The following is a 27,794-nucleotide window of genomic DNA, read 5'->3' on the forward strand; positions in this document are numbered from 1 at the left end:
AAAAAAAATAAGACAGTGTCTTATCATCGGGGAAACAGGGTATAAATCCTGTTAATAATAATAATAATAATAGGAATAATAATAATTGCTAGCTGGCATCATGACCTGGATGACATGTGTTAGGAATGCCACCCATAAAGTTGTGGTTTTCCCAGAAAATGGCGGCAAAGTGACAGCAGGCAAATAGGATTTCTGTGTGATGGACAGTGTCCAGAAGGCAGCATAAACATTAGGACATTGAGAAAAGGTGAACGCAACCCACTAGCAACAGTCTCTGCTGTCAAAACAGCAGGAAAATGCATTGCTATTTAATGTGTTGTGTGTAGTGCATCGTCAATGCCACCGGGAAGTTTACAATTTTAGTGAATAAAGTATTGACAGGCGGCAGCAAGAGGAGGAGGCGGTGGGCCCTGAGACGGAGCGTGGACAGCATTGGTAACTGGCATCTAGAGCTGGGTGTAGTGCATTATCAATGTCACCCAGAAGTGTACAATTTTAGTGAATGAAGTACTGACAGGTGGCAGCGGCAACAATAGGAGAAGAAGGCATTGGGTCCTGAGATGGAGTGGGGACCCCATTGGTAACTGGCATCTCGAGCTGGGTGTAGTGCATTGTCAATGACACCCAGAAGTGTGTAATACAATTTTTGTGAATAGAGTACTGACAGGAAGCAGCAGCAGGAGGTGACGGTGGGCCCTGAGATGGAGCGTGGACCGTATTGGTAACTGGCATCTAGAGCTGGGTGTAGTGCATCATCAATGTCACCCTGAAGTATACAATTTTAGTGAATGGAGTACTGACAGGCGGCAGCAGCAACAGGAGGAGGCGGTGGGCCCTGAGACAGCGTGGATCGCAATGGTAACTACCATCTGGAGCTGGGTGTAGTGCATTGTCAATAACACCCAGAAGTGTAATACAATTTTTGTGAATGGAGTACTGGACAGGCAGCAGGAGGAGGAGGCGGTGGGCCCTGAGATGAAGTGTGAATGGCATTGGTAACTGGCATCAAGGACTGGGTGTAGTGCATCGTCAATGCCTCCCTAAAGTGTGTAATGCAAATATATGAAATTTGTGATTAAACGTAGAAGGGCCACACCAAGCGACAGCACTGTTGCTGTGGTCTGTGGTGCCGGAAGCGTTAGGAATGTAGACGATATTGCTAGTTTGCATCATGAAGTGGATGACATGAATGCCAACCCTCAATCTTACAATACGTAGCTGAAAAATTAGGCAAAGGCAATGGTACCTATCAGTGTGGCAGTACTGGGGGTTTTCATCTGCGGTTTGGTGGCCTCCCGGGTGCAACTGAAATGTAAAGTAAATTGCTAATGAATGCCACCCCTGGACGTAGTAATAACTAGCAGAAAAATTCAACCGAGGCATGCTCAGCTGACAAGGTGTTTGGTGATAGGCAGCCACAGACTCGGCACAGGAGCAGTGTGGGTTCACAGAGGCATCTTGGTTGGTCAGTGAGTCCTTGTGTCAGTTAATCAGTGACATCTACAGTGGGGATATGATAGTTGTTAATAACCCACCTTTCGTTCATTTCCAAAAAGGTGAGGTGATTGACATTTTCCGGCGACAGTCATGATCAGTTGTCTGTTACCACTCTGCCAGCGGCACTGAAGGTTTTTTTCGGACAGAACACTGGATGCCGGGCACGAAAGAAACTTGATAGCATGCTGTGCCAACTGCGGGCAGATTTCAAGCCTATTGACCCAAAAATGAATGACATCACTACTGTCAGGACAGGCATCCTCCTTATAACTGCTGTCGTCAACACCACCACCACCAGCAGCCAGAAAAGAGCCAACGTAATGCACCATGCGACTAATCCATTCTCGATGGTTATGCCCCTGTACTTCACTTGTTTGAGGTGGCCGCATCAGGTTTCGCCAGGCATCGAGAAAATCCCCTCTGCCTTGGCCTATACTTTTGAATGTGTCCGGCCTGCTGCCACTACTGCTGATGCTGCTGCTGCCGCTGGTACGGGAGAGTATAGTGGAGGCGGTGTCCGCCTGAGCTCCCTATGTGGAATGTGGTGCAAGGAATTCCTCACACAGCCGGTCGCATAGTATTCTGCTTAGGCGGGTCACCTTTTCTTTCTCTTGCGCCAGGTTGGGTAGAAACTGTGACATTTTGTCTTTGTAGTGGTGATCCAGAAGGGTGGCCAGCCAGTAATCATCCCAGTTTATGATGCTGCAAATGCGGGGGTCTCTCCGTAGGCATTGCACAATGTGGACACACATATGAAAGGGGTTTCTTGGGCTCATCATCCTCCTGTCCCTCAGTAGGCGCCAAAACATCTTTCTCTTGCAGTTCCTGTTGTTCTATCACCCGCACAATGCCTGGGGCGTAACAGCACAAATGCAAGTTGGACGGGTCCAGTCCAGCAGCCCCAACATCCCCAACATGGTCTCCCTTATCATAATCGTCTTCCTCATCTTCCTCCTCCTCTTGAAACTCCTGATGGTGGGTGGCCGTATGCTATGAAGTATGTCACCCTCATTCTCCACCCCCATTTCACCCCCCCCCCCCTTCTCCCATCGCCTCTTTCCATCAGCCCACACGGTATTATCAAGCAGAAAGATGATGGGTATGACATCGTTCCAGCCTGACCGCTCCCGACTCACAACGTTTGTGGCCTGCTCAAAGGGGGCTAGTACCTTGCACAGCGTCTCCATCTGCAGTCACTGGTAAAATAGCTCAGTTGTGTGGCTGTACCAAGGGCCCGCTGCCTCTATGCACCACGCTGACCAAGTAATGTCAGATGCCTAGCTTTTTTTCACACAGACGCTGGAGCATGTGCAGGGTGGAGTTCCATCTAGTTACAGTGTCACAAATGAGTCTATGCAGTGCCAGCGGCGGCAGTAGGGGATCAGCGGACATGGCTGCAGATGGAGCGAGCCTGTCTCAGTAAGTCCTGCAGTCCTGGGTATGTGCGGAAGAACTTCTGCACCACCAGGTTCAGTACGTGCACAAAGCAGGGCACATGTGTTATGTGGCGCATGCGCAGCCCGGCCACAAGGTTGGCCCTGTTGTTGCACCCTATGTTGCCTGTTGTGAGCCGGGAGGGCGTCAACCAAGCCTCAACCTCTCTGTGCAGAGCGGACAAGATTTCTCTGACGGTTTGACTTTTTCCCTCAAGGACACTAGTTTCAGCACTGCCTGGCAACGCGTGTGCTTGAGGGAGCCGTAGTGGCGTGCCCGCTTAACCACAGTGTCCTTCACTGCTAGCCCTTCAGGAGGAGTGTCAAAAAGAGAAGGTTTGCCGCTAGAAGGAATGAAGGAGGAGGAGGAGGGAGAGGACTGGGATGACACATGCTTTCCCACCACACCTGTTTAGATTCCTGTTAGTTTGTATACCTGTTAGTTTGTATACTGTTTAGATTCAGAGAATGCCAATGCCCGGGAGAGGTTACCCATTACGTGTGCATGCAAACTGGGTACAGCTGTGCGGGAGAAGTAATGCCTGCTTGGTATATTCCACCGCCGCTCGCACAGGCCATCAGGTCAAGGAAGGGAGCCAAGTCCACAATGCTGTACGGCAGTAGCTACAAGGCCGATAGTTTGGCTAGACGTGAATTTAGCTCAATGACTCTTTTGTTGGTTGGGCCCATAGCCTGATGCCTTGCGCAAAACTCTGATAGATTGGGCTGAAGGGATTGGAAGCTGAAGGGGTCACTTGAGTACCCATCTTGCGGCGTACTTGAGTACCCAACAAACGTCGTCTGACACCACAAAACCTGCGGCCAGGAGCTGATACTTCCTCGCAGCTGGAAGTCTGGCTGGCCTCAACCTCCTGAGAAGTAGTAGCAATGAGAGTTGGAAGTGGAGAAGCAGTCAATGGAGGTGGAAGAAGAGACTGCTGCAGAAGAAGAGCCTTTTGCACTTGAGGCCCCTGGAACCCAGTCCACAATACTCTCCACATGATATGGTTGTATGATTGTAGTACGCGCTCTCAAAAAATCTACCAGCGTACTGGTGCTCTGCACACATCTCAGACATGTTTGACAACTTGGGCTGCTGCCTCCAACAGTTTGCTTCTGCTGCTGTCCTACAGTGGCGGACTTCCGGGGAATATGCCACCTGCTAGATGCGGCAGGTAGCCCCAACTTCCCCTACGTTTACCGCTTATCTTTTACTTATTCGGGCAAAAATACACCTGTACCAATTGGTTTTCTTTGGTAAAAAGCAAGATGTATCAAACAATGAAATATCTGTATTTTTTGGAGAGCAATACAGAATTTTTCTGGCTTTTTTGATAGATAGCAAGTGGTATCAGCATGAAATATCTGATTTTTTTTTTTTTTTGAGAAACACAAACATTTTTCTGCCGTTTTTGATAGATAGCAAGTGGTATCAGAATGAAATATCTGTATTTTTTTGAGAGTAATACTGAAATTTTTCTGTTTTTTTGAAAGATAGCAAGTGGTATCAGAATGAAATATCTGTATTGTTTTTTAGGGAAATACAGAAATGTTTCTGGTTTTTGTGATAGATTGCAAAAAGTATCAGAATGAAATATCTGTAGGACAGAAATATTTTTGCCTTTTTTGATAGATAGCAAGAGGTAGCATCAAAAACTGCACAATCTGTATATTTCAAGATATACAGAAGGTTTCTAACCTGTCCCTGTCACAATGCACTTCTCTCCCTGCTTCGTTCCATGACACAAAACACAAGATTAAGTGACTAACCCCTCCCTTCTTCCCTGTATTTATGCCTGTGCTCAGATCTCTCCTGATTGGGCTGATGGGCCTTGCTGCGCCACCTGGGAGCAAATGATTCGCACCCAGCCATGCCATTCTTGATGAAAATAGTCGCCTTTCCCGCTCCCTGCATTTTCCCTCGTTTGCACAGACCTCATGGCGAATCACAAGGCCTTTCTATCTTAAATGTTTGGTAAGCGAGAAAGGCCCGATTTGCTGCAAGAGCGAACTTACAAATCTCGCTCGCTCATCCCTAGTTAGCAATAATATATTTAGGTTGCGACCTGGAGATTTTAAGACTTTTTTTTGTTAGCTTGCCTTACATCAGTAATTCAGTTTATATACTTTCTGTGTCTTTTCATTTTCTAAACATGTAAAGATTAATAATAACAAAATATACTGTTTAGATTATCTAGAAGTTCCTAAATTCTGGGTCAGCTTTGCTTTAGTGAAGGCTTAAAATTAAAAAAAAACAAAGCAATCACAATAATACATAAACGTCAATATCCTCATTTAACCACCCAACCGCTAAGCCCGTACTTTCTCGCCATAAAAATTTTTGCTATAATGGATAACCCCGTACTTTTTCGCCAACACTAAAATCCCTACTTACCTGGTCCCGCTGTGCTAATCCAGCGTCGGTTCCGTGTTCCAGCATCGGGTCCGTGTTCCAGCGTCGTCCTCCAGCGTCGGGTGTCCCTCTCCTTAAAAGAAAAAGCCGGCTTCCTCTCCCTCCTCCTTTTGGAACAGAAATCTAGAAATCAGTGTAACGCTCAGGTGGTTAATCTATTGAGATCCTGGTATCCTTGTTTACCAATCCAAAATCTTTTTCAGAATTGTTATTTTATCAGTAAATATATCAGTGAAATAAAGAGTTAAAATTTTGTTTACTTGAATATTCACCTTCAATAGCTTTTGTGCGGCAATTTTTCTACCACTAGATGTTCTCTGTCTTCCCTGGTAAATAACAGCCAAAATTATTGTGCTGTTTATTCTTCTTTTAACTCCTGTATACAGGAGTGAACCACTAATTTGTAGAAAGAAGACTGCCGGCAGTGCCTTATTACATTCAGAGTTTTGCCATAGACATGTAATTAATATCATACTTCTAGTACAGTTTCACAGGCCTAAACTATGTAAACACATCAGATAATTCTTGCCCAAAACAAGATGCTTGTTTATGAAAATCTGATGTGCACAGTGGTCTCCTGCTGGAAATGATCACAATAGAACATTTCTTGCAATAATAAATGCTTCATAGATATTTTAGCTATTCAAAAACTCGCATAAGATCAGTGTGGTATGTTTAACTCTCATCATCAACCATCTAGGTTATGGAATTTTTATAAAATTGTTTTGAGTAATCCTTTAATCCGTAAAGGAATACAAACGGTAACACTGTTCTTATTTACTATGTTTCATGTTTTTTAGTATATATTAAAATCTGATATATCATTTATAAAACCTAGGAAAAACAGTTAAATCTTGTAACAATTAGCACTATCAAACATGAAAGACTATAAAATTACTAGTGATCAATTCTTTATACCAGGGGTGTCAAATTACATAACAGGCAAGTTGTGGGCCAAATTTTTGTATTAGGATAGTTGCAAGGAGTTGCAAATGAAGAGAACACACAGATACACAACTTGGGTTATCTTGGGTTTGGCTGGAAATGAACTAGAAACAAGGTACCTTTAGTATTTTTCTTGAATTTAGGAAAGAGGGAACAGTGTATAAGAAAGTAGAAAGAGAAAAGATGAGTTGAACATTCCATAAATTGTCTAAATTAGGGTTTCTGTGTATTCTATCTATGCATTTCATGTGTCTATCAAGTTTTGCAGGGTGTTATTAAGTAGGCACCTAAATTTGTCATTAGTCCATATTCAATTAAGGTTAAGGATAATGCCATCTAGGTTTTATTTGATCAGGGAGTCTTGGTTGTGGATAAATCATTTTTGCTAAATCTACAGTTGTGAGACAGACCATCTATTTAGGTCCTTATATATGTGCTGAGGGTAGTGCTTGGTAATTAGTTTTGTATAGTGACTGATAGATGTAAGCTGAATCCCTATATATTGAAGGGACCCTGTACTCCAAATAAAATCAAAGTTCTGTTTGAGTAGGAACAAAAGCTATTGCTCCAGAAGTTAATGATCGTCTAGGCTCCATAAAGTTTTTTTTTTTTTTTTGCTTTTTCTCACTTGAAGGATTTTATACAGTAACTGACACCTCACTGCCTAATATGTTGAGGCAAACATCTGTCCTAATTGCATTTATTAAAGCAAAGTACCTGTCCCAACTTGCATACAAATTCAACTTAAAAAGAAACCTACAGTCCCTATCTCGTATATAACTCAGGGGCTACCTGTATAATATCTTGATAATATATTCTGAGAATATCATTTTACTAACAAAAAAAAACCCTATTGCCATTTCTCTTTCTTTCCATGTAGTATTGTTTTTAGGGGTTGGCAAACTACTCTTATAATATTGGGACCTAACCATCACACCACTTCTCCCTAATACTCCTATAGCACAGTGGGATTATGAACTTAGCACTAAACATAAAAGCTCCTGTCAATTGATGTCTGCTGGCCCTATGCAAACAAAAAAAACAGATTTTGTTGATGAAGAAGAACGCAAAAAATCTCTAGCCCCGATGCATTTTGCCCATATGGTTTCTTTAGCGGACGTTGAGACACACAGTATATGTACGAACAAGTGAACAAAATAATACAAAAATATAAGGTATATGAGTATTTATATGTGTATAGATATGGGGACCACAATAAGATAAAACTGCTTATAAATACATAAAATTGACTAACATTGAAGTTTTTGGTAGAGATAAGGGGTGAAAGTGTGTGTATGTATGTATATATATTGTGACAGAATGTCCCAAAAATGGGAGAGAACGTGTATTAACCTCCTGGGCGTTACACTGATGTCTAGATTTCTGTACCAAAAGCGGTACACTGTTTTTCATGAATTTTTTTTTTTGGCTATAATTCACCGAATTACTCAATAATTACTTATAATTCACCGAATTACCGCATAACTCACCGAAATATGTCCAAAATTTTATAAATTTAATAATTTTTTTTTATTAAACAAAAAAAAATCTTTAAAAAAAAGTTTAAAAAAAAAAAGTGTATGTTTGTACCTGTACAGTAGCTTATATAATATATATATAATACAATTATATATATATATATATATAATATATAAGGATTTCTTTGTATTGGACTCAATACAGCTTTTTTGCATTGAGTCCAATGCAAAAGATTTTGAATTTCTCGCCCGCACCGACGCATGCAGCGACGTCACCGGGACAGAACAGATCATCGCAGTGGGGACCAGGTAAGTGATGGGATTTACACAGTGAGAAAAGTTCGGCTTTATCGATTTTTGCAAAATCGATAAACCCGAACCAAGGTCGGGTTTAACGGTCTGGTGGTTAAAGGCTCCAGGGAAAGAGTATGTTGATGTTGTTTGTATAGGTTTTAGGAGGAAACCAGGGACTATAGGGCCCTGGAGCTGACCAAGGGAGTGAAAGGGTGGGTTCCTTGGCCCAACTCAATCCTGATTTGGGTTATATGCACGTGCACTCAGGTGCAAGGAGAAGACAATTGATCAGCAAGAGGCTAAGGGAAGGGATCAGCAAGAGGCTGAGAGAGAGAGTCAGAGAGAGATGCCGGGCTTTCTTGTGAAGTGTTCGGGAGTGTGCTGTAACACTTGCCTAAACAAATAGACTGTTGTTATTTTGGACTTTTGGAGTCTGCTGTCTCTAATCTGCCCTGTAAGCATCCCGTTACCACAAGCATTTCCCCTGTGCTATGCCACAATAGTAATAAGCTTTAATATAACTTGAGTGTCAAAGAAATTATTTGTACGACAAGTTATAGCTAAAAATTCAACAGCACATAAATATTATGATTGGTAACAAATACATAATATGTCACAGAGTATAATAGCATATCTTGAGATGATGGTACGATATATAATCATCACAGAGCCTAGTAATAAAGCTTGCAGTAATGGTATGGTATAGTTGGAGATAATCTATTATATACATTCACAATGGTGGTAGTGTATAGGTCTATAGTAGTCAATATATTCATACAATTGCATATAGATGTGATAGAGAAGTGATGGAATTGAATTCAGGAAAGTAATAGAATTGAATTCACAGTGTGGTAAGGCTAATGCTAATATATAATACAATATAGCATATAAATTCCAAAGTGTTGCAAAAACTTTGTAACGGTCAACTATTTATATTTAGGTATGTTGAAAAATATATAATAGTATCAAGTTTACATTATCATAAGGCAAATACTCCGTAAGGAGTGTGTCAGGGAGAGGGCAATTCTCAAAGAATCCTTATAGGAGTAAAAATACCAAACGAACTGAGAAGAATGCAATGGAGAAAACAGGGTTCGGGTTGGGAAATTAGGAGCTGTGGGCTAATGTAAAAAGGATAATCCTATTTCGTAGAGGTGAACTTGCTATGAAAGCAAGCTTACCTTCAATGTAGATGAGCATTGGAGCCAGGTGGGGGTGCCATACAAAGATGTAGCAGCAGCAAAGAGTGTTGTATATCTGGCACTTTAAATGGGGGGGTTAGAGAGACCTGTGGCGTCCGGAAGTGTGAATGGCGCATGCGTAAGAGATTACTTACTTATGTGCAATGGGGACAGAGGCACTTCTCAGGGGACTTATGGGTTGCAGAGAGGGTGTATATAAGGATAATATATAGATAAGTATTAGTTGGGAAAGAAAGTAATCGCCAACAATAGTATGTTTATGTATGTTATATGACTCTTAATATAACCTACTCAAGATATAAACTGTTTTATTCAAGCCTTTTCTTTTTCTCCTTTGTTCTTTATATCTTATATGGGGTAGGCCACACACTAACAACCAGTAAAACCATTTAAGGACAGGGTACCTCCAACTTACTCTCTTCTACCTCTGGTATAGCTCAACAAAATAAATAAAAAACTTTCAGAGTCATTGGAAAAATGGATAAAGTTTATGCAATCTACTAATGTTATAAAAGAGAGTTATAAAAGAGGTGTGGCAACATGGAAAGACAAATTGTCTTGGGACCAGATATCCAAAGTATGGATTATATAAAATCCAGGCAGAGAACCAAATTTGAAGTAGCTAGCTTCAAAGAGGGTAATATGCCAGTGACCAGCATGAAGTTATGGACATAGGCAGTAAACAGAAGCATTACCAATAAAAAAACATTGAGGCAGAGAATGATTAACCCTGGGAGGGGGAGAACGAGCCAGTACCCATATCTAATACACTCCTCCTTGTCATAAGAAAAATAGTTTTAATATAACAAAAGTTTCTTAGGTTCTGTCTAGCAATTCAAGCAGGCCTTGAAAGCAGAAAGCAAAATGAACTGACAACTGTAACCGAAGTCAGAGATGATTGAGATAGCGTTAGTTCATATACTGTTGATCTCTGTGCCAACTGACCATACCATATTCCCTTTACTTTACATATTCACTTTTTTACTTTACTTTTTTTTTTTTGATACATTTATAAAATCTACAGTAGTCATAACATTTGTGATTACTATACTTTCTCACAGTTCTGGAAATCCTGAGGAAGTGGGGGGCATTGGGGCCTTTGTGATTTGCATGTGCTATACTATGGAATTTTCCAAAGTTAAATCCATTTAAATTGGAAGTAAAGTTGATCTGAAGTTTCTAAAACTTGTTCATGTTCACAGATCTCTCTTTTGCGCTCTCTCTTTTGCGCTCTCTCTTTTGCGCTCTCTCTTTTGCGCTCTCTCTTTTGCGCTCTTTTTTGCTCGCGCTCTTTTTTGCTCGCGCTCTTTCTCGCTTGCGCACTCTTTCTCTCTCGCACTCACTTTTTCCTGCTCTTTCTTTCTCTCTCGCTTCTTTTTCTCGCTCCTTTCTCTCTTTCTTGTTCGCTCTCTCACTTTCTCGTTCACGCGCTCTTTCCTGCTCGCTCGCTGTCTTTCCTGCTCGCTCTTTCCTGCTCGCTCGCTGTCTTTCCTGCTCGCTCTTTCCTGCTCGCTCGCTGTATTTCTCGCTCTTTCTTTCTCTCTTGCTCTCTATCTCTCGGTTTCTCTCTCTCTTTCACACTCGTTCGTTCACCCTCTCTCTCGCTTTCTTGCATTTGTTCGCCTGTTCGCTCTTTCTTGCTTGCGATCTCTTGCTCGCTCGCTGGCTCTCTCTTGCTCGCTCGCTGGCTCTCGCTCGCTCGCTGGCTCTCTCTTGCTCGCTCGCTGGCTCTCGCTTGCTCGCTCGCTGGCTCTCGTTCGCTCTCGCTCGCTCTCTCTCCTACTTGCTCGCTCTCTCTTTCGCGCTCTCTCTCTTTCATGCTCGATTGCTCTTTCTCTTGCGCACTCTCTTTCACGCTCGCTTGCTCTTTCTCTCGCGCGCTCTCTCTCTCTTTCACACTCGCTTGCTCTTTCTCTCGCGCGCTCTCTCTCTTTCATGCTTGCTTGCTCTTTCTCTCGCGCTCTTTCACGCTCGCGTGCTCTTTCTCTCTCTCTATCGACTTTTGTGCGGCCAATGAGACACCTTCAAAAATGTTATGTTGAAAGGGTCTAGCCAAAGACCCAATTGCCAAATTGCAGGAAAAATTCAGTAGAGTGCACCCCAGCTACCCATAAAAGTGAGATGTTATTTCTTAATCTCAATTGCCCTTCAACATTAAAATCTTGGGTGACCCACATAGGAGTTAAGGTTGCCCACCACACTTACGTATCTAGGAATACATGTATCCAGGGACAAACTAGAAATGTCTAATCTAAACAATGCTTCAATTATTACTAAAATTATATTGGAACTAACTGCATGGAAAAACTTACCTCTGTCCCTTATTGGTAGATGTCATCTGATCAAGATAAGCTTTGCTCGATTAATATACCCTTTACAGAATCTACGTAAACACTCCAATGTTACCAAAATGCAATCAGCATTTACAACCTTTTCATGACAGGGCAAGGTCCCTCGCATTGCCAGACTTAAATTGTGTAAGAGTAAGGAACATTTGGTTCTAAGCCTTGCTGATCTAGATAGACTGGTGGCATGACACTAAATATTACATTATATGACTCTACTCTAGAAACTGTGGTGGTAGGTCACTGGTTGGACGCCCCTATACGTTATCCCAAAGAAATTTCTTAGAAACTTGCTTTTTGGAGACATGTTGGTAGCATGACGGGAGATCACGCCTCCTTATACAGACTCACTGCTGCTACGGCTGCAGCTCCCTTTCACTGAACATTTCTGCTGCCTTCTGATATAGGTACTGTCCTTCGCACGGAGTTCTCAAAAAACTGCGGCTCCCACGCATAGGATGCCCCTGCTGCTGTCCAATATAGGCACTCTCCCTGGTACAGAAGTCTCTAAAATTAACCCTCTCCTACCTCACCGGAGACCAAACAATATCCACAAATTTTATTCCTGTTCCAGGATCAATATGCTTTCAAGTATGTGTTCATTGCGTCGCATAACGTGCCACTACCCCTAAAGAAGCCTACATCGGGCGAAACGCATCCGCCATCATGGCTATATGTATGATAATTTTAGCGATAAATTACACATAAGAAATTATTTGACGATCTATGAGTAGTACATTTTCGGCTACACCTATGAATGCCATGATTCTACCACATTAAGAATCATTAAATACCTGTATTGTGTATTATGAGAAATTATCAATAATACAACCTACTGTTTGCCAATAAACCCTGCTCTTTGTCTGTTTCTCAAAAATAAATTAAATAAGGTGTTTCTCTCCATTTCACCAACCCTACCCATACTCTTGCTCTTATTCTCCACAAGGATCCCACTTCAAGGCTTTCCAGCTCTGGAAATCTAGGGGAAAAGCAGAACGATGTAAAGATAATCTTTGTTAAAAATGTCCGAGTACTAACTCGTTCTGGGACTTAATTTTTGATATTATGTCTCAAGTTACTGGTCGATTCCGGCAGGTATCACCACATATAGCTCTCTTTCATATGTCCCAGCAGCAAACTAGCTCTAACTTCTATCAAACCCCCCTAACAAAATTTGAACATCTCTGTATACTTGCAAGCAAGAAATTAATTATGCAAAATTGGCTCATCTTAATACCTCCTAGTCTCAATCAGCTACAACAAATTCTGCATTGTCTGATTCTGATAGACAAAATTAAGGCCACACAGCTCCTGGACACCCACCCCCCAGGTTTTCTATACCTGGATGGTGTTCTTAAAAACAACCCTCCCCTTGACCAATTAGAGGATAAAATTGAAGCCTTCCATAATTCTTCATGGTACCATATTAGGGCTGCTTTGACCAGTTAATCATCTCCAAATTAAGGTATACACAGACAGCTGTATCCTTTCAAACATTTAGTGGTAATCGCCTCCTATTTTGTGCATGTTTGTATTTAGATTCTGTACTTGTTTATAGTTAAATGCTATTGTTCATTTTTCCTTATTGCATTTTTACATTCTAATAGCATTAACCCCCCCCTCCCCTCACCCCGCCTCTTTTTTATTTTCTCTCTCTCTCCTCCTTGATTTGTTAAATTTATTAGAAAACAAATGGATCTGCAAATGTCAATGCTCACTGTTTTGCTTGTGAAACAAATGGCTCTTTAAACAAGTGGAGTTGGAAAAAACAGTCTCATATTGTGCGTTTCGGAGTTTGACTGTTTGAGTGTTGGGTTGTGTTTGCTTGACTGTCAGTTTCGTTTTAAATTGCTTTTTTTTCTTTGCTGGCCTCTAAGGGAGAGGCTGGTCAAGGCTTCACAGGTGATTTAAGTTCCTGGGGCACTCCTCTTGAGCTTGCTCACTTTTTGGCTTGTGAAACAAGTGGCTCTTTGATCAAGTGGAGTTTGAAAACAAAATGAGTTAAATCCTTATAGTAACCACAAACTGTAAGTAACCTTTCATAACTTCTTGTAAACAAAAATTGTAACTGGGAAAATGAGTGGTAGCAAGGTGGAAGGTTTGGTTCAGTGCACAGTCTGCCACATGTATGCACAAATGGAGCAACAGCTCCTAGGTGAATACTGCTGTGACAGATGTGAGCAAGTCACCTTTCTGGTATCTCATATTGGAGAGCTGGAGAAGCGCATTGCAGCACTGAAATCACTGGATCACCTTAAGAGGGGGCTCCTGCTCACTGAGCAGGCAGTTATTGGCTTAGATGTGGAGAGTGGAGATGTTAGTCAGGATGAACATGTAGGGAGTTTGGTTAATGTAACTAGAGGGAGTGATAGGGGCACCCAGAAAAAGAAGGCCGGCCCCGTGTTTGAGCACCACAACGTTTGCAAAGTTATGTGAAGATGTGCAGGTGGCAGACCCAGTGGTAGCAACTCTAAATGTTACTGCTACGAACAGCCAGGAGAGCAGCACATCTAGTAGTGGTTGGGAGGGAAACACAGGAAGGAAAAGACAATTGGTTGTCATAGGGGATTCTATGATCAGGAGGACCGATAGAATAGTCTGTCGCCCAGATCCCTTCAACCGAATGGTTTGTTGTCTCCTTGGTGCCAGGGTTCGGAATGTGGTGGACCGAGTGGACAAATTACTGGGAGAGGCTTGACAGGACCCAGCTGTCTTGGTCCATATTGGAACCAATGATGATCTAGATGGAGGATCCTTAAAAAGCAGTTTAGGGAACTAGGTTTCAAGCTGAAGAAAAGGACCTCCAAGGCTATGTTCCCTGGAATATTGCCTGTGCCATGCACAACACAGGAAAGGCAGAGGTAGCTAAACGCATGGCTTAAGACCTGGTGTAGAAGGGAAGGGTTTGAGTTCATAGAGCACTGGGCTGACTTTTCATCGAGGTACAACCTGTATGCCAGAGATGGTTTGCACATAAAAGTAAAGGGGGTCTGCTGTGCTAGGGGAAAGATTTAAGGGAATTGTGGAGGGATATTTAAACTAGGACAGAGGGGGGTGGAACAGTTAAATAAGGTGGCAGAAAGGTTAGTCAGGGGTCAGACATTACTAAAGGGTGGATTGGGGATAGTTGGGGGGAGGGTTATGGATAATTGTAAGGAGCTTTCCATGTTTTAAACAAACATTGGATTGTGCAGTACTAATTGTCCTAGAAAACAAAAGGATTTGGCAAACAGCGACAGTAAAAACGGCAATGGTTTAAAGAGCCTGTTCACCAATGATAGAAGTCTAGCAAACAAGATAGGGGAGTTGGAAGCATTAATGCGTGGGGAGGATTTTGACTTAGTTGGTATTGCTGAATCCTGGTTTTGTTCTTAACATGACTGGGCTGTCAATATTCCTGGATACACTCTTTCGTAAAGACAGAGTCAAACAAAAGGGCAGTGGTGTCTGTCTGTATGTGAGAAGTGATCTAAAAGTGAATGTGAAATGTGCTAAGGAAGAAATAAAAAATCAACTACTAGCACAGATAGAAAAAGCAGCAAAAAGTGAAAGTGTTTTAATCATGTGAGATTTCAACTACTCTGACATTGACTGGAGTAATGGCACTACAGGAACAGCAAAAAGGGAAGAAATTTGTGAATTTAATACAAGATAATTTTATGGTACAGTTTATGGAAGCCCCAACTAGAAATCGTACTCTGCTGGACCTGGTTCTTTCTAACAATGCCGAGCTTATAACAAATGTGCAAATAAAAGAGAATCTGAGTAGGAGTGACCATAATATGATTTCATTAATTGTAAGCTGTAAACAGGAAGCAAAAACAGGAAGGATAAAAACATTTAATTTTAGGAGCGCAAATTGTCCAAAAATAAATTGTATAAATATGAAGAATCCCCATCGTTTGAAACCTATAAAGAATAAAACAAAAGCTGTAAAAAGGAGATACAATATGCAAAACTTCAAAATGAAAGATTGCAAAGGAAAGTAAGGCAAACCCCAAAAGATTTTCATATATATTAATAGCAAAAAGATCAGATCTGAGCATGTAGGCCCCTAAAGGATGTCACTGGGCTGGCAACTGGGGATAAAAAAAAGACAGATTTACTAAACACTTCTTTTAGCTGTGTGTAAACAAAGGAAAATGGCAGAGCTCAAGTCCAAATTCATAATATCACTGCCTTAAATGAGTCACAATGGCTCAGAATTGATATGATAGAGAAACAGCTGGGAAAAACTCTTTAGTCACTAGCAAGGGAGCAAAGTCATTACCAGGTAACTACAGACCCGTTAGTTTAATGTCCATAGTTGGAAAAGTCTTAGAGAGTTTGATAAAGAACCACATAGAGGAGTTTCTGCTACAAAATAATAGTTGATATAGTGTACTTGGATTTTTCTAAAGCATTTGACACTGTACCCCACAGACGGTTAATATGCAAGTTAGGGTCGATAGGTTTAGAAAAGTCAATCTGTAAATGGATAGAGAATTGGCTCTGACCGCATCCAGAGAGTTGTAATTAATGATTCATACTCTGAATAGTCCAAGGTTATTAGTGCTGTACCCCTGGGTTCAGTGTTGGGACCTTTACTTTTTTAACATCTTTATAAATGATATAGAGTTTGAGATTTAAAGTACAATTTCTGTGTTTGCAGATTTACACCAAACTATGTAATGGAATTAGGTCTATACAGGATGTCTGTAATCTACAAGCAGACCTGGATGAACTGTTTGATTGGACAGCCAAGTGGCAAATGACATTTAATATAGATAAATGTAAAATTATGCACTTGGGAGCTAACAACATGCATGCTTCATACTGTCTAGGGGGAATACATTTGGGGGAGTCTGAAATGGAAGAGGATCTGGGGGTTCTGGTAGATCATAGACCTAATACCAGCATGCAATGCCAAGCTGCATTATCTAAAGCTAGCAAAGTACTTTCTTTTATTAAAAAAGGAATAGAAAGGGATGGAGACATTATCCTGTCCCTGTAAAAAGCATTGGTTAGACCACATCTGGAATATGCAGTCCAGTTTTGGGCACCAGTTCACAAAAAAGACATTGTTGAATTGGAGTGCAGAGAATGGCAACTAAACTAATAAAAGGAATGGAGGAGAGATTAGCTGAACTGAATCTATTCTCCCTTGAGAAGAGACGTTTAAGGGGGGATATGATCACCCTGAAAAAATATATAAACGGTCCATATGAAGAACTACTATAAATTGGTCTAAGAAAAAGCTGGATGCTTTTCTAGAAGCACAGAATTTAACTGGGTATTAAGGCTTTAAAGTAAAAATAACAGTGACTGTGGATCCAGGGAACATCCAATTTGCCTCATGGAATCAGGAAGGAATTTTTTTACTCTGTTGAAGCAAATTGTACCAGGGTTTTTTTGCCGTCCTCTGGTCCAACTATGTCCATAGGGTTTTATACCTGGGATATGTTTATTTCCCTAGTGGTTGAACTTGATGAACATATGTCTGTTTTTAACCTAACCTACCTACTATGTAACTGTAACAATAGACACAATAATTTATTTGTTATTCAAGCTCATAAAAACTGTTTCCCAGTATTTTCCCCTGAAGGAATGGAACTGTTTACCATGATTGTTTGTTTTTTAAAAAGGATAATTTTGCATTTTAATGTACTGTGCACAGTACCTCTGTTTTATGTGGGAGGGACCTGTGTTATAAAATCTGTGTGTACATGTGGTTTGGTGTATTTTGGGTTCCTGTAAAATTTCCCTGTTTATCCGGGTGCACAGTAATACCATTGGTTTGTACATTGTACCATGTACATTGGCCTTTCATGTCTCTGTACTCTCTGTACTCCAAAGTGTTACATTCTTATTACATGGCGATTGGCTGAAAAGATTTTCACTTTTAAGCAGGAACTACACTTACAAGATGGCTATTTTACCTGTTTAAGACCGTAATGGCCATAATTATAGTTCACCAGATAAGTGAACTCCCCACATCCAACAATTAAGTTTGTATCAAACACATGGCCACAATTTTGTTTTAAGTTTCAGTCTCAGCTTCAATATTTTCTTTGCTTAAAATGAGTCTCTCTTCATCGATGTAGGTTAGTTCTGGTATGGTGACCAATAAAAAACCCTGGCAGTGTGAAACATGGCAATCGGAAAATTAAAAAACAAAGAAGTGGCAACTTGTTTTCTCAAGTCCTAAAAGTACTTTTTTTTTATATAATTATATATATAATTTTATATTTATAAATGTATACACTTTTTTTTTACTTTTTCTCCTCTTTATTTACAGAACTTATCCAGTTGTCGCTTTTCTGGATTTTCTTGTTGGTAATGTATCTGTGGGCTCTGCTGTTTCGCGAAGAATAACATTCCAGCTGGATGGTCCTGGGACAAGTGCAGCTTCAGCAGCTTTTCGGGGAAATGCTGAAGTGCTAGTATCTGATCGTGATCTTAGAGCAATTATCCCACTGGTGAAGGTGTAATTTTGATTATATTTACAATTTTGATGAAGATTTTATATATTTCCAGTATTTTCAGTATATGAATATGAAATATTACTAAATCAATCTTAAAGTATATTTAAAATAAAAAAAAAAGTCACATATTGCAGCTTACCGGAACTTCGATATGGTGGCTGCATATTTTTTATTTTAATAAGCTAAATCTGGAAGTACTGAAAGTTCCAAAAAAATCCTGTTTCTCCTGTTAGAAATTCAGTATCCTAGTAAATTTGTGAACTAAAATCTTAAATTATGTTAACAGTAAGCAAGACCTGCAACAACCTGACATAAGGGAAAACACAGGGTAAAGACAATAAAATGGCTCTTGTTGGATAAAGGGGGTAAAGTTGGTGTGGCTAAACATAGGCAAATGTACATGCAACAATTATGGCCGAAACTACAGAGTAACCAGTGGGTCTGCAGGTTTCCAGTTCCCTCAACACTATTAAGTGGCTTTATTGAGTGGTTCCTCATAATGTGCCACTGCTATTCAATGTCCCCAGAGTGTGTTCCAATGCAATAAAATTCCCCTAAAATGTGCCTTAGCTTTCCAGTTACCTCTACTGTGTCTCTTAAATTTTGTAAGACCCTGTAAACGTGTCCCTCATTTTTATACTGTTCTAATAATATGACAAAGTCTGGAACCACACTGCTAAGAAAAATTTAGGATTTGTATTGAGTGCAGATAAGTATTAATAGCAAAGGCTTCCCAGAGTCTTAACAGAGACTAGGGGCCAAATATGATTCCTGCAGATATCTGGTGTATTCTCTATACCAATGGGCAGAAAAAATATTTGACAGTAACAGGCAATTTCTAATGATATGTAGATATGATCAACCACAATCTGTTTTCCAATCACATGCAAATTATACCAATGACCTGTAGAGATCACCAACAACAGACAGAACATTTTGCTTTATTTTGAGAAACTCCATTCTGATTGATATTGGGCAAATTGACTATTTTCTCTAGGCATGATAAATAAAAATTTTAGCCGATCATAATTCATCTTGTTGTTGCTCTGTAATATCAGAAATAATATTTGTCTAGAACATAGGTTCTCAACCTTTTTTGGGGTCAGAGACCACTTTTTAAAGGAGTTATTCGATAGCACCCCCTTGGGTGAACTATACTACCGTGTTTCCCCGAAAGTAAGACCTACCCCGAAAGTAAGACCTAGCACTATTTTCTAAACCTGCCCTAATATAAGACCTACCCCGAAAGTAAGACCTAGCACTATTTTCTAAACCTGCCCTAATATAAGACCTACCCCGAAAATAAGACCTAGTGTAAATCTGTCCAGTTCAGAAAAAAAACCCACCCAAAACTGTAATTCAGCCTAAAAAATCTGAAGCTTAATACCCCCATCTAAAATTTAAAATCCTAATCTAAAGCTTAATAATCTGCACGCAAGCCCTAGCGCCCGACCCCCCCCCCCCGCACGCGGGGGTCCGTAACAGCCAGCCCACCCGTGCTCAAGATCCCCCTTAACTACATACAGCAGGTCAGAGGAGAAAAAGAAAAGAAAAGCATACATAAATTAAAAACCGGAGGACAGTACTCACCGAGTCGTGTTCTTTCCCTGTGAAGGCATCGGGACACTGAAAGAAAGCATGCGGCAGTGCACACTCCAGAGCCGCACAAGCCAATGCTTTCTTTCTAGTTCCGGCTTCTGTCACAGGCGGAGTGATACTACATGCACTCCGCCTGTCAGAAGCCAGAACTCGGGCTCGCGTCTTCCGAAAGGTCCGTTTTTTTTTTTTTTAAGACCTAGCCCGAAAATAAGACCTAGTGTGTTTTTGGGAGCCAAAAAAAATATAAGACAGTGTCTTATTTTCGGGGAAACACGGTATATATTGAAAAACAAGGACAGATTTGTTTTAAATTATATTATTAGATAAGATGATAACAATATTGGTGTATTACTCCAAATATTATTAAAAAAAAAAGACTGGAAGGGAGTGCAGAGCCTCCTGGGATATGCACATCATGAATTCCAGGGGGCTTGGGCTCTGACAATGTGCATGTGCAGGATGACTTTTCTGTCATTGAAAAAGAAAGATGGTGATCTCACACATGCGCAGTTCGGCACTTTATTTTTTTTGACAAATACTGCAGCATACGTCACAGACCTGTGGAAATAAAGGTGTCATCTTTTTTTATTTTTACTTTAGGTCAACTTTAATGAGAAAAGATCCCTGATTTTTGTTAGGATTTTATGTTTGAGACCCCGTGTCTGGCAACTTATGTTTAGGGGGCTGAAATTAGGTTTAGTATCAGTTCTCAGGGGTCCCTTGACATTTGTATAACAATCGGTGTGGGAGATATGAAGGTTTATGCATTGGAGGTAAAGAGAGCAGCATAGACACAGACACAGCTTTCATGCTGCTGCTGGTGTACGAGGGGTGGGATTATTTCACAGTGCAAGGTGGGCGGGGAGCAGCATAGCTAATTACCGGAGTCTATAGAACACGTCCACTCTCGGGGAGCTCAGAGTGAAGCACAATCCAATTAAAAAAGATAGGAGATGCATGTGCAGACAGAGCATACACAGCTGATTGTGACATTATTGTACACTCCCAATCAGCTGGTAGAACACATTCCAAGGGTGGTATTATCTCATAGGACACCTGTCTATCCTGCCCCTACCAATGACAGCCCAATATTGAGCCACCCATATGCAAATGCTGGGTGAGAGAGTTTGATAAAGAACCACATAGAGGAGTTTCTGCTAAAAAATATAAGTGATAGTTAGCATGGATTAAAGAAAGACAGAAGTTGTCAAACAAATTTACTCTCTTTTTATGAGACTGTACGTAAACAGGCAGTAGATATTGTGTACTTAGACTTTGCTAAAGCATTTCACACAGAACCTCACAGATGGTTAATATGCAAGTTACGGTCTACAGGTTTAGAAAATTGAATCTGTAAATGTATAGAGAACTGGCTTAAAGACTGCATCCATAGTGAATAATAAATCATACTCTGAATGGTCTAAAATTATTAGTTGTGTACCCCAGGGTTCAGTGTTGGGACCTTTACTGTTTAACATCTTTATAAATGATATAGAGTTTCGTATTAAAAGAACCATTTCTGTTTTTGCAGACACCAAACTATGTAATGGAATTAGGTCCGTACAGGCAATCTACAAGCAGACCTGGATGTACTGTTTGATTGAGCAGCCAAGTGGCAAATGATATTTAATATTGAGAAATGTAAAGTTAAGCACTTGGGGGCTAACATCATGCATGCTTCATACTGTCTAGGAGGAATACATTTGGGGGAGTCAAAAATAGAAAAAGATGTGGGGTTCTGCTGGATAATAGACTTAATATTAGCATGCAATGCCAAGCTGCAATTTCTAAAGCTAGCAAAGTACTTTCTTGTATTAAAAAAGAATAAACTGCAGAGATGGAAACATAATTCTGCCCCTGTGCAAAGCATTGGTTAGACCTCACCTGGAATATGCAGTCCAGTTTTGAGCACCAGTTCATAAAAAGAATATTGTGGAATTGGAGAGCAATCAGCTATTATTATTATTATTATTATTTTTAAACAGGATTTATATAGCGCCAACATATTACGCAGCGCTGTACATTAAAAGCTATGAGCCCCTTTTGAAGCAAATTGTACCAGGATTTTTGTTTGCCTTCCTCTGGACCAACTATGTCCATAGGGTTTTTATATCTGGGATATGTTTACTTCCCTAGTGGCTGAACTTGATAGACTTTTTTCAACCTGCCCTACTATGTAACTATGAGAAGAGATTAGTTGAACTAAATGTATTCTTCCTTGAGAAGAGACTTTTAAGGGGGACATGATCATCCTTTATAAATATATAAATGGTGCATATAGAGAACTCTCTTCCCAACTATTCACTGTAAGATCATTCCAAAGGACAAGAAGGCACTCTTTGCATCTGGGGGGACAGAAGTTTTTGCTCTGCATAAGTAAGGGATTCTTCTTGGTAAGGTCTGTGAAAATATAGAATGAATAGTGGTTGAACTTGACGGACTCATGTCATTTTTCAACCTAACCTACTATCTAACTATGTAACAATAAATAGGTTCCCTAAGGAAGCAGTTTCAGCATGCACTATAGATTGCTAGAAGCACAGAATATAACTGGGTATTAAAGCTTTAAAGTAAAGATATCAGACTGTTGATCCAGTGAACATCCGATTGCCTCATTGAATTAGGAAAGAATGTTTTTCCCCTGTTGGAGCAAATTGTACCAGGGTTTTTTTTTTGCCTTCCTCTGGACCAACTATGTACATAAGGTTATGTTTATTTCCCTAGGCGTTAAACTTGATGGGCTTAGGTCACCCTGACTTACTATGTAACTGTGTTTCTTTATTTATATTCCCTTCAAAAGTCAAATGAAATTTTGAACACAGCCCTCCTGACTGGCATTTCCCAGAAGATCCCAGTGAAAGTGCTGGCTTTGGAAGCTGGTGGAAATGTAGTTGAAGTTACCAAACAGGCGGGTTGTGAAACTCCAAGTGCGCAGATTGTCCAGGTCTGTCACATGATTTTGTATTAAACTGATATGTTATCATTCATATATGTGACAATTTACACTTGAGTATTCGTTCTGTCTGCAACCACATTTTCTTTCCAGGTGTCAGATGGCTGTGATTACCTGTTTGTAGGTGGTAAAGAGACTCAGGGGGCTGTGGATGTGAAAGTGGAATTTTGGTTAGAACGTCTCCGCTCCTCACTTACTCTGTCTCTTTGGGTGCCTCTGCTTCCTTTGAGAGTTGAGGTGTCGGACACACATTTGCAGCGTTTGCCAAATTCTGGGTAAGAATTTTAATTTTAAATGTCATGTTTATAAAGTGAGCCCTTCAGTATCACCTAACAATATTAAAGTTTTTGTAAACCTAACAAGAATCTTTTGGTGTGCTGAACATACCACTAAAAGCATTTTGTTATGTTCGTTTAATATTTTCAAAACCTGTTATCCATACCAGAAATCTTGGGAACTAACTTCCTGTGCTTTGAGCCATTGCTGACAATTATATTGTTTTTGGCTATTGAAAGAATACAGAACCATCCCCACGTATTATAGAGCCACCTCATTTAAGCTCTTGTACACTGCAGCATAATAAAGTTGTGTTTTTCGGTTCAGATGCACATTACCAATATTGCATAGTATGAGCAGTACCAATTTACAATTTAATATGTATATTCATGAGTGACTTTCAACAATAAATGTGTACTGTAGTCGTCTTCATGGAAAAATAAGACATCCCCTGAAAATAAGACCTAGTGTGTTTTTGGGAGCCAAAAAAAATATAAGACAGTGTCTTATTTTCGGGGAAACACGGTATATATACACATATATATAAATATTATATAATATAATATTATAAACTGGTATAAAGCATTCCCAAATAGAATTTTTTTGCAAAACATTGTACCAAGACCCTAAAGTCCAAATCTAAAAAGGTTTCAACTTTCCAAGCTATAAAACTAAAGGTATCATCACTGTCTTTACAATTTAGTCAAAATGATTTATATATCTTTTTATTTTTCCAATCTCATTAGATCTTTTGGATACTCTCAAGATGAAAATGATGGAGAACACATAGTAGGTTCAGATGGCAGAAGTCAAAATTGTCAGTCTCAGTATCAAAGAGCTCAAGTACGCTTCCTTGCCCACTTTGTGGCTCATTCCTTGGATGGCAGCCGCCAGCTGACTTACTTCCTGGGTAGCGATTGGTTGCTTGATGTATCTCCTTTAATAAGGAGTCAAGCTGTCATCAGAGATCCACGTGTAGCTCGTCTAGAAGAGGAAGGGAGTGTTCTTATTGGCCAACAGCCAGGGGTTACATCTGTTGAGGTAATACCATGTTGCAGAAATCATATTTGTTTGTAGTCTCTAATACATTTATTATATCTTATTCTCATATGCAAGTACAAATGGAGTAAGGCAACTGATGCCTGATGAAGTAGTTTTACTAGTACACATTTGTATTGAGGTTATAGTGTAGTGGCCTAGTAGTTCTCATACAACTTTGTCATGTTCAAATTTTCATTTTCATGTAGTTCCGAGACACTACATGCAGTGTCTCTACTTCTTGTATAGACTTGAATAGGAACACTTTCATACACAAATGCCAAAAGTTTTTAAGGATTTGAGTGTTTTTGAGCTTTTTGAAGCTTTGGGAATGTCTTTCTGAAGGAAGAGAGATTTTTGTTTACAGCTGTTGTTGAACACTGACAACACTGCTTACACCATCTCTGTGAAAAAGGCCAGGGAGTGGGATACATTAGCAGAGCATATTTATTTATCAATATCAAGATATTTGAGCATTCTTTAGGAAGGATACAAATTTAAATTACTGCACCAAGCCCCAATTTTTTTTTTCTCATGCACGTCCTTCTGCCATGGCAGAAGCCATACGCCAGTACCATTGGAACAAAGAGGTCAAAGATTCGGTTCCCGCATATTTCTGTGCAAGAAACCTTCAAGTAACGTCAGACTTATAACACTATAACACTGAAGAGGTTGATCAAAGTAATAAAAAACAGAAGGTTCAGAATAGTCAGTTTACAGTCAGACACGTTCTTTGTCAACTGGTATTTATGCCAGGTGTGGACATCAAAGACACATCTGCATAACCCTAATATTAACCCTATTATTATCTGCTTTGCTGTCCTGTATAACCAGAAATATTTACACTTCCTTTACAGAGGCCCACTTCGTAAAGTTTTAACAATATGTCCATGATGATGAAAGGGGCCCAATCTTTAAACATTAAAACATATATTATTATTATTAATATTAATAATAATAATTATAAACAGGATTTATATAGCATTAACATATTGCGCAGCACTGTACATTAAATAGGGATTGCAAATGACAGACTAATATAGACAGTGATACAGGAAGAGAGGACACTGCCCGAAGAGCTTACAATCTAGTAGGTGGGGGAATTTACACACACTAGGATGGGAGATATGTAATGGTGGGAAGTAGTGATGGTTTCAAAACACAGAAAAAAATGGGTAGGCAAGTTTGAAAAAATGGGTGCTCTTTTAAATGAGCAGAAAGTAGGAGCAAGCGGAATAGGAAGAGGAAGACCATTCCGTGCGTGTGATAAGGTTATGAGTGAGGAAGCCATTAGTAGGTCATTGGAGGAGCAGAGAGTGCAGCTGGGGGAGTATTTTTTTTACCCGGTATGTAAGTGGGACAATAACTATGGAGGGATTTTGAAGGCAAAGCACAGGAGCTTGAATTTGATTCTAAGGTGAAATGGAAGCCAGTGTAGAGATCTTAAAAGAGATGCAGCGGAAGAGGAGCGGAGGGAAGGATGGATGAGTCTGGCTGCAGCATTCATAAAAGATTGAAGAGGAGAGAGTCGGGTTAGTGGAATACCAGAGAGGAGGAGGTTACAGTAGTCCAGACGAGAGATAAGAGCCTGTACAAGGAGTTTGGTGGTCTGAGGGAACAGGTAGGGGCGGATTTTGGAGATGTTGGGTAGATGAAAGTGACAGGACCTGGAAATGTTCTTAATATGGGGGGTATATGAGAGGGCAGAGTCAAAGGTGGCTACAAGACAACATGCCTGAGGGGAGGGCCAAAAAACAGGGTTGGTAACAGTTAGAAATATGTCAAGGGGAGATTTGGAATTTGAGGGGGGGATGATGATGAGTTTGAATTTATCCAGGTTGAGTTTCAGAAATCGGTCAGACATCCATGATGAGATGGCTGATAGACAGCGTGAGACCTTATCCAGGACTGAGGGAGACAAGTCAGGGATGGACAAATAGATTTGGATGTCATCAGCATACAGATGGTACTGTAACCCAAAGGAGGATATGAGACTACTGAGAGAGGAGGTGTACAGAGAAAAGAGAACCGGTCCAAGGACTGACCCTTGGGGAACACCCACAGGGAGGAGAGTGGGTGAGGTGGAATTACCATTGAAAGAAACTTGAAAGGACCAGTCAGAGAGATAGGAAGCAAACCAAGAGTCCAGTGTCACTGATACCAATGGAGCGCATGATTTGTATTAGAAGGGGGTGATCAACAGTGTCAAAAGCACACGAAAGATCAAGGAGAAGGGCAGGGAAAAGTTGCCTTGAAACTTCGCTCTGATGAGGTCATTGGCCACTTTAGTAAGGGCTGTTCCAGTGGAATGGGCAGCTCGAAAGCCAGACTGGAGAGGGTCAAGGAGAGAGTTTGTGCTTAGGTAATCGGTGAGTCTTTTGTAGACTAGACGTTCAAGAAGTTTTGAGACATATGGGAGAAGGGAGATAGGACGGTAGTTAGAGGGTAGGGTCTAGTGAGGGTTTTTTCAGAGAATTATGGCATGTTTGAAAGCTGAGGGGTATTTACCAGTAGAAAGGGAGAGGTTTATTGGTTTGGCCAGGGCAGGGGCCAGGGTGGAGGAATGGGAGTAGATCAGAGGGAATTGGGTCAAGTGGACAGTTAGTAGATGGAGATTATGAGAGAAGAGACTTCATCCACAGTAACAGGGCTGAGGGAGGCTAGTGATGATTTACAGGTGGGAAGGGATGGGTATGGTTGGAGTGGCCCTGGGGAGCAGAGACATCATGTCTGATTTTGTCTATTTTATCTCTAAAGTAGGTGGCATTGTCTTGGGCAGAGAAGGATGTTGTGGGGGGAGCAGGTGTGGGGTTTAGGAGGGAGTCAATTGTTCAGAAGAGGTTGCGTAGGCTGGAAGCTTGAGAGGAAATGACTGCGGATAAATAATTTTGCTTGGTGACCGTGAGCTCTGTGTTAAAGCTTTGTAGCTTGGCTTTGTAGTCCATGAAGTCAGCACTGAGGCCAGATTTTCTCCACTTACGCTCAGCTGCACAAACAGTCTTTTATAGCTGTTTGGTTTGAGTGTTGTGCCAGGGTCGGGCGTTGGCAGGGCGGGGGTAGTGTAGGGTGGCAGGGGCAACTTTATCCAAAGCCAAAGAAAGAGAGTGGTTTAACATGGAGGCAGCTTCATCTGGGGAGGTGATTTTGGGAAGGGGGTTTGGGGACGCAAGGCAGTTTGAGAAAAGGTTGTGGTAAAGGTTACAAATATCTCTCATTGATCAGGTCTGGGATGTGGCAAGGGAGGGCTAGAGTTCGATAGGTTAAATGTGATAAGGTTGTGATCAGAAAGGGGAACTGGTGAGTTGTCAAGGAGGGTGAGGTTGCAGAGTTTTGAAAATTCCAGGTCTAAAGTGTGTCCGGCTATGTGTGTGGGGCCATTGATGTTCTGAGTGATTCCAAATGAGGAAGTAATGGAGAGTAGTTTGGCTGAAGAGGGAAGGTTGGGCTCATCCATTGCAACATTAAAGTCACTAAGGATGAGTGTGGGCAGGTCGTGGGAAAGAATGTGTGGGAGCCAGGTTATCCAAAAATTGTGATACTGGGCCAGGGGGCGGTGGACAACAGCAACAATGAGGGGTAAGGGGCTAAAGAGACGGACAGTGTGGACTTCAAAAGAGGTGAAAATGAGAGAGGGTGGGGTGGGAAGGACTCTGGATGTACAGTTAGGTGAGAGAAGGAGACCCACACCACCCCCTACTTTGCCAGGTCTAGGGGTATGTGTAAAGTGCAGGCCTCCACAGTCGAGAGCAGCAGCAGAGTCAGAGAAGGAAAGCCAAGTTTCAGTGAGAGCCAGAAAGTTCAGAGATTTAGAAAGGAGGAGGTTGTGTATAGAGAATAATTTATTGTCAACAGATCGG

General features: G+C 40.9%; 1 protein-coding gene and 1 long non-coding RNA gene across 3 annotated transcripts in view; one reads left to right on the forward strand and one right to left on the reverse strand.

The window, feature by feature from the left end:
- TMEM132A (transmembrane protein 132A) overlaps window positions 1-27,794 on the forward strand; it is a 146,907-nt gene that overhangs the window by 87,170 nt on the left and 31,943 nt on the right. Inside the window, 4 exon segments of the mRNA XM_072423874.1 lie at window positions 17,885-18,071; window positions 22,471-22,614; window positions 22,717-22,898; window positions 23,646-23,940. Of these exon segments, the coding sequence (XP_072279975.1) occupies window positions 17,885-18,071; window positions 22,471-22,614; window positions 22,717-22,898; window positions 23,646-23,940 (808 nt within the window).
- LOC140339276 (uncharacterized) overlaps window positions 23,406-27,794 on the reverse strand; it is a 35,149-nt gene continuing 30,760 nt past the window's right edge. For both annotated transcript variants that reach the window (XR_011922418.1, XR_011922417.1), the window contains exon 3: window positions 23,406-23,932. This is a non-coding gene — a long non-coding RNA (uncharacterized lncRNA). The remainder of the gene's footprint in view (window positions 23,933-27,794) is intronic.

The sequence above is a fragment of the Pyxicephalus adspersus genome, chromosome 10, assembly GCF_032062135.1.
Source record: "Pyxicephalus adspersus chromosome 10, UCB_Pads_2.0, whole genome shotgun sequence".
NCBI classification, from domain to species: domain Eukaryota; kingdom Metazoa; phylum Chordata; class Amphibia; order Anura; family Pyxicephalidae; genus Pyxicephalus; species Pyxicephalus adspersus.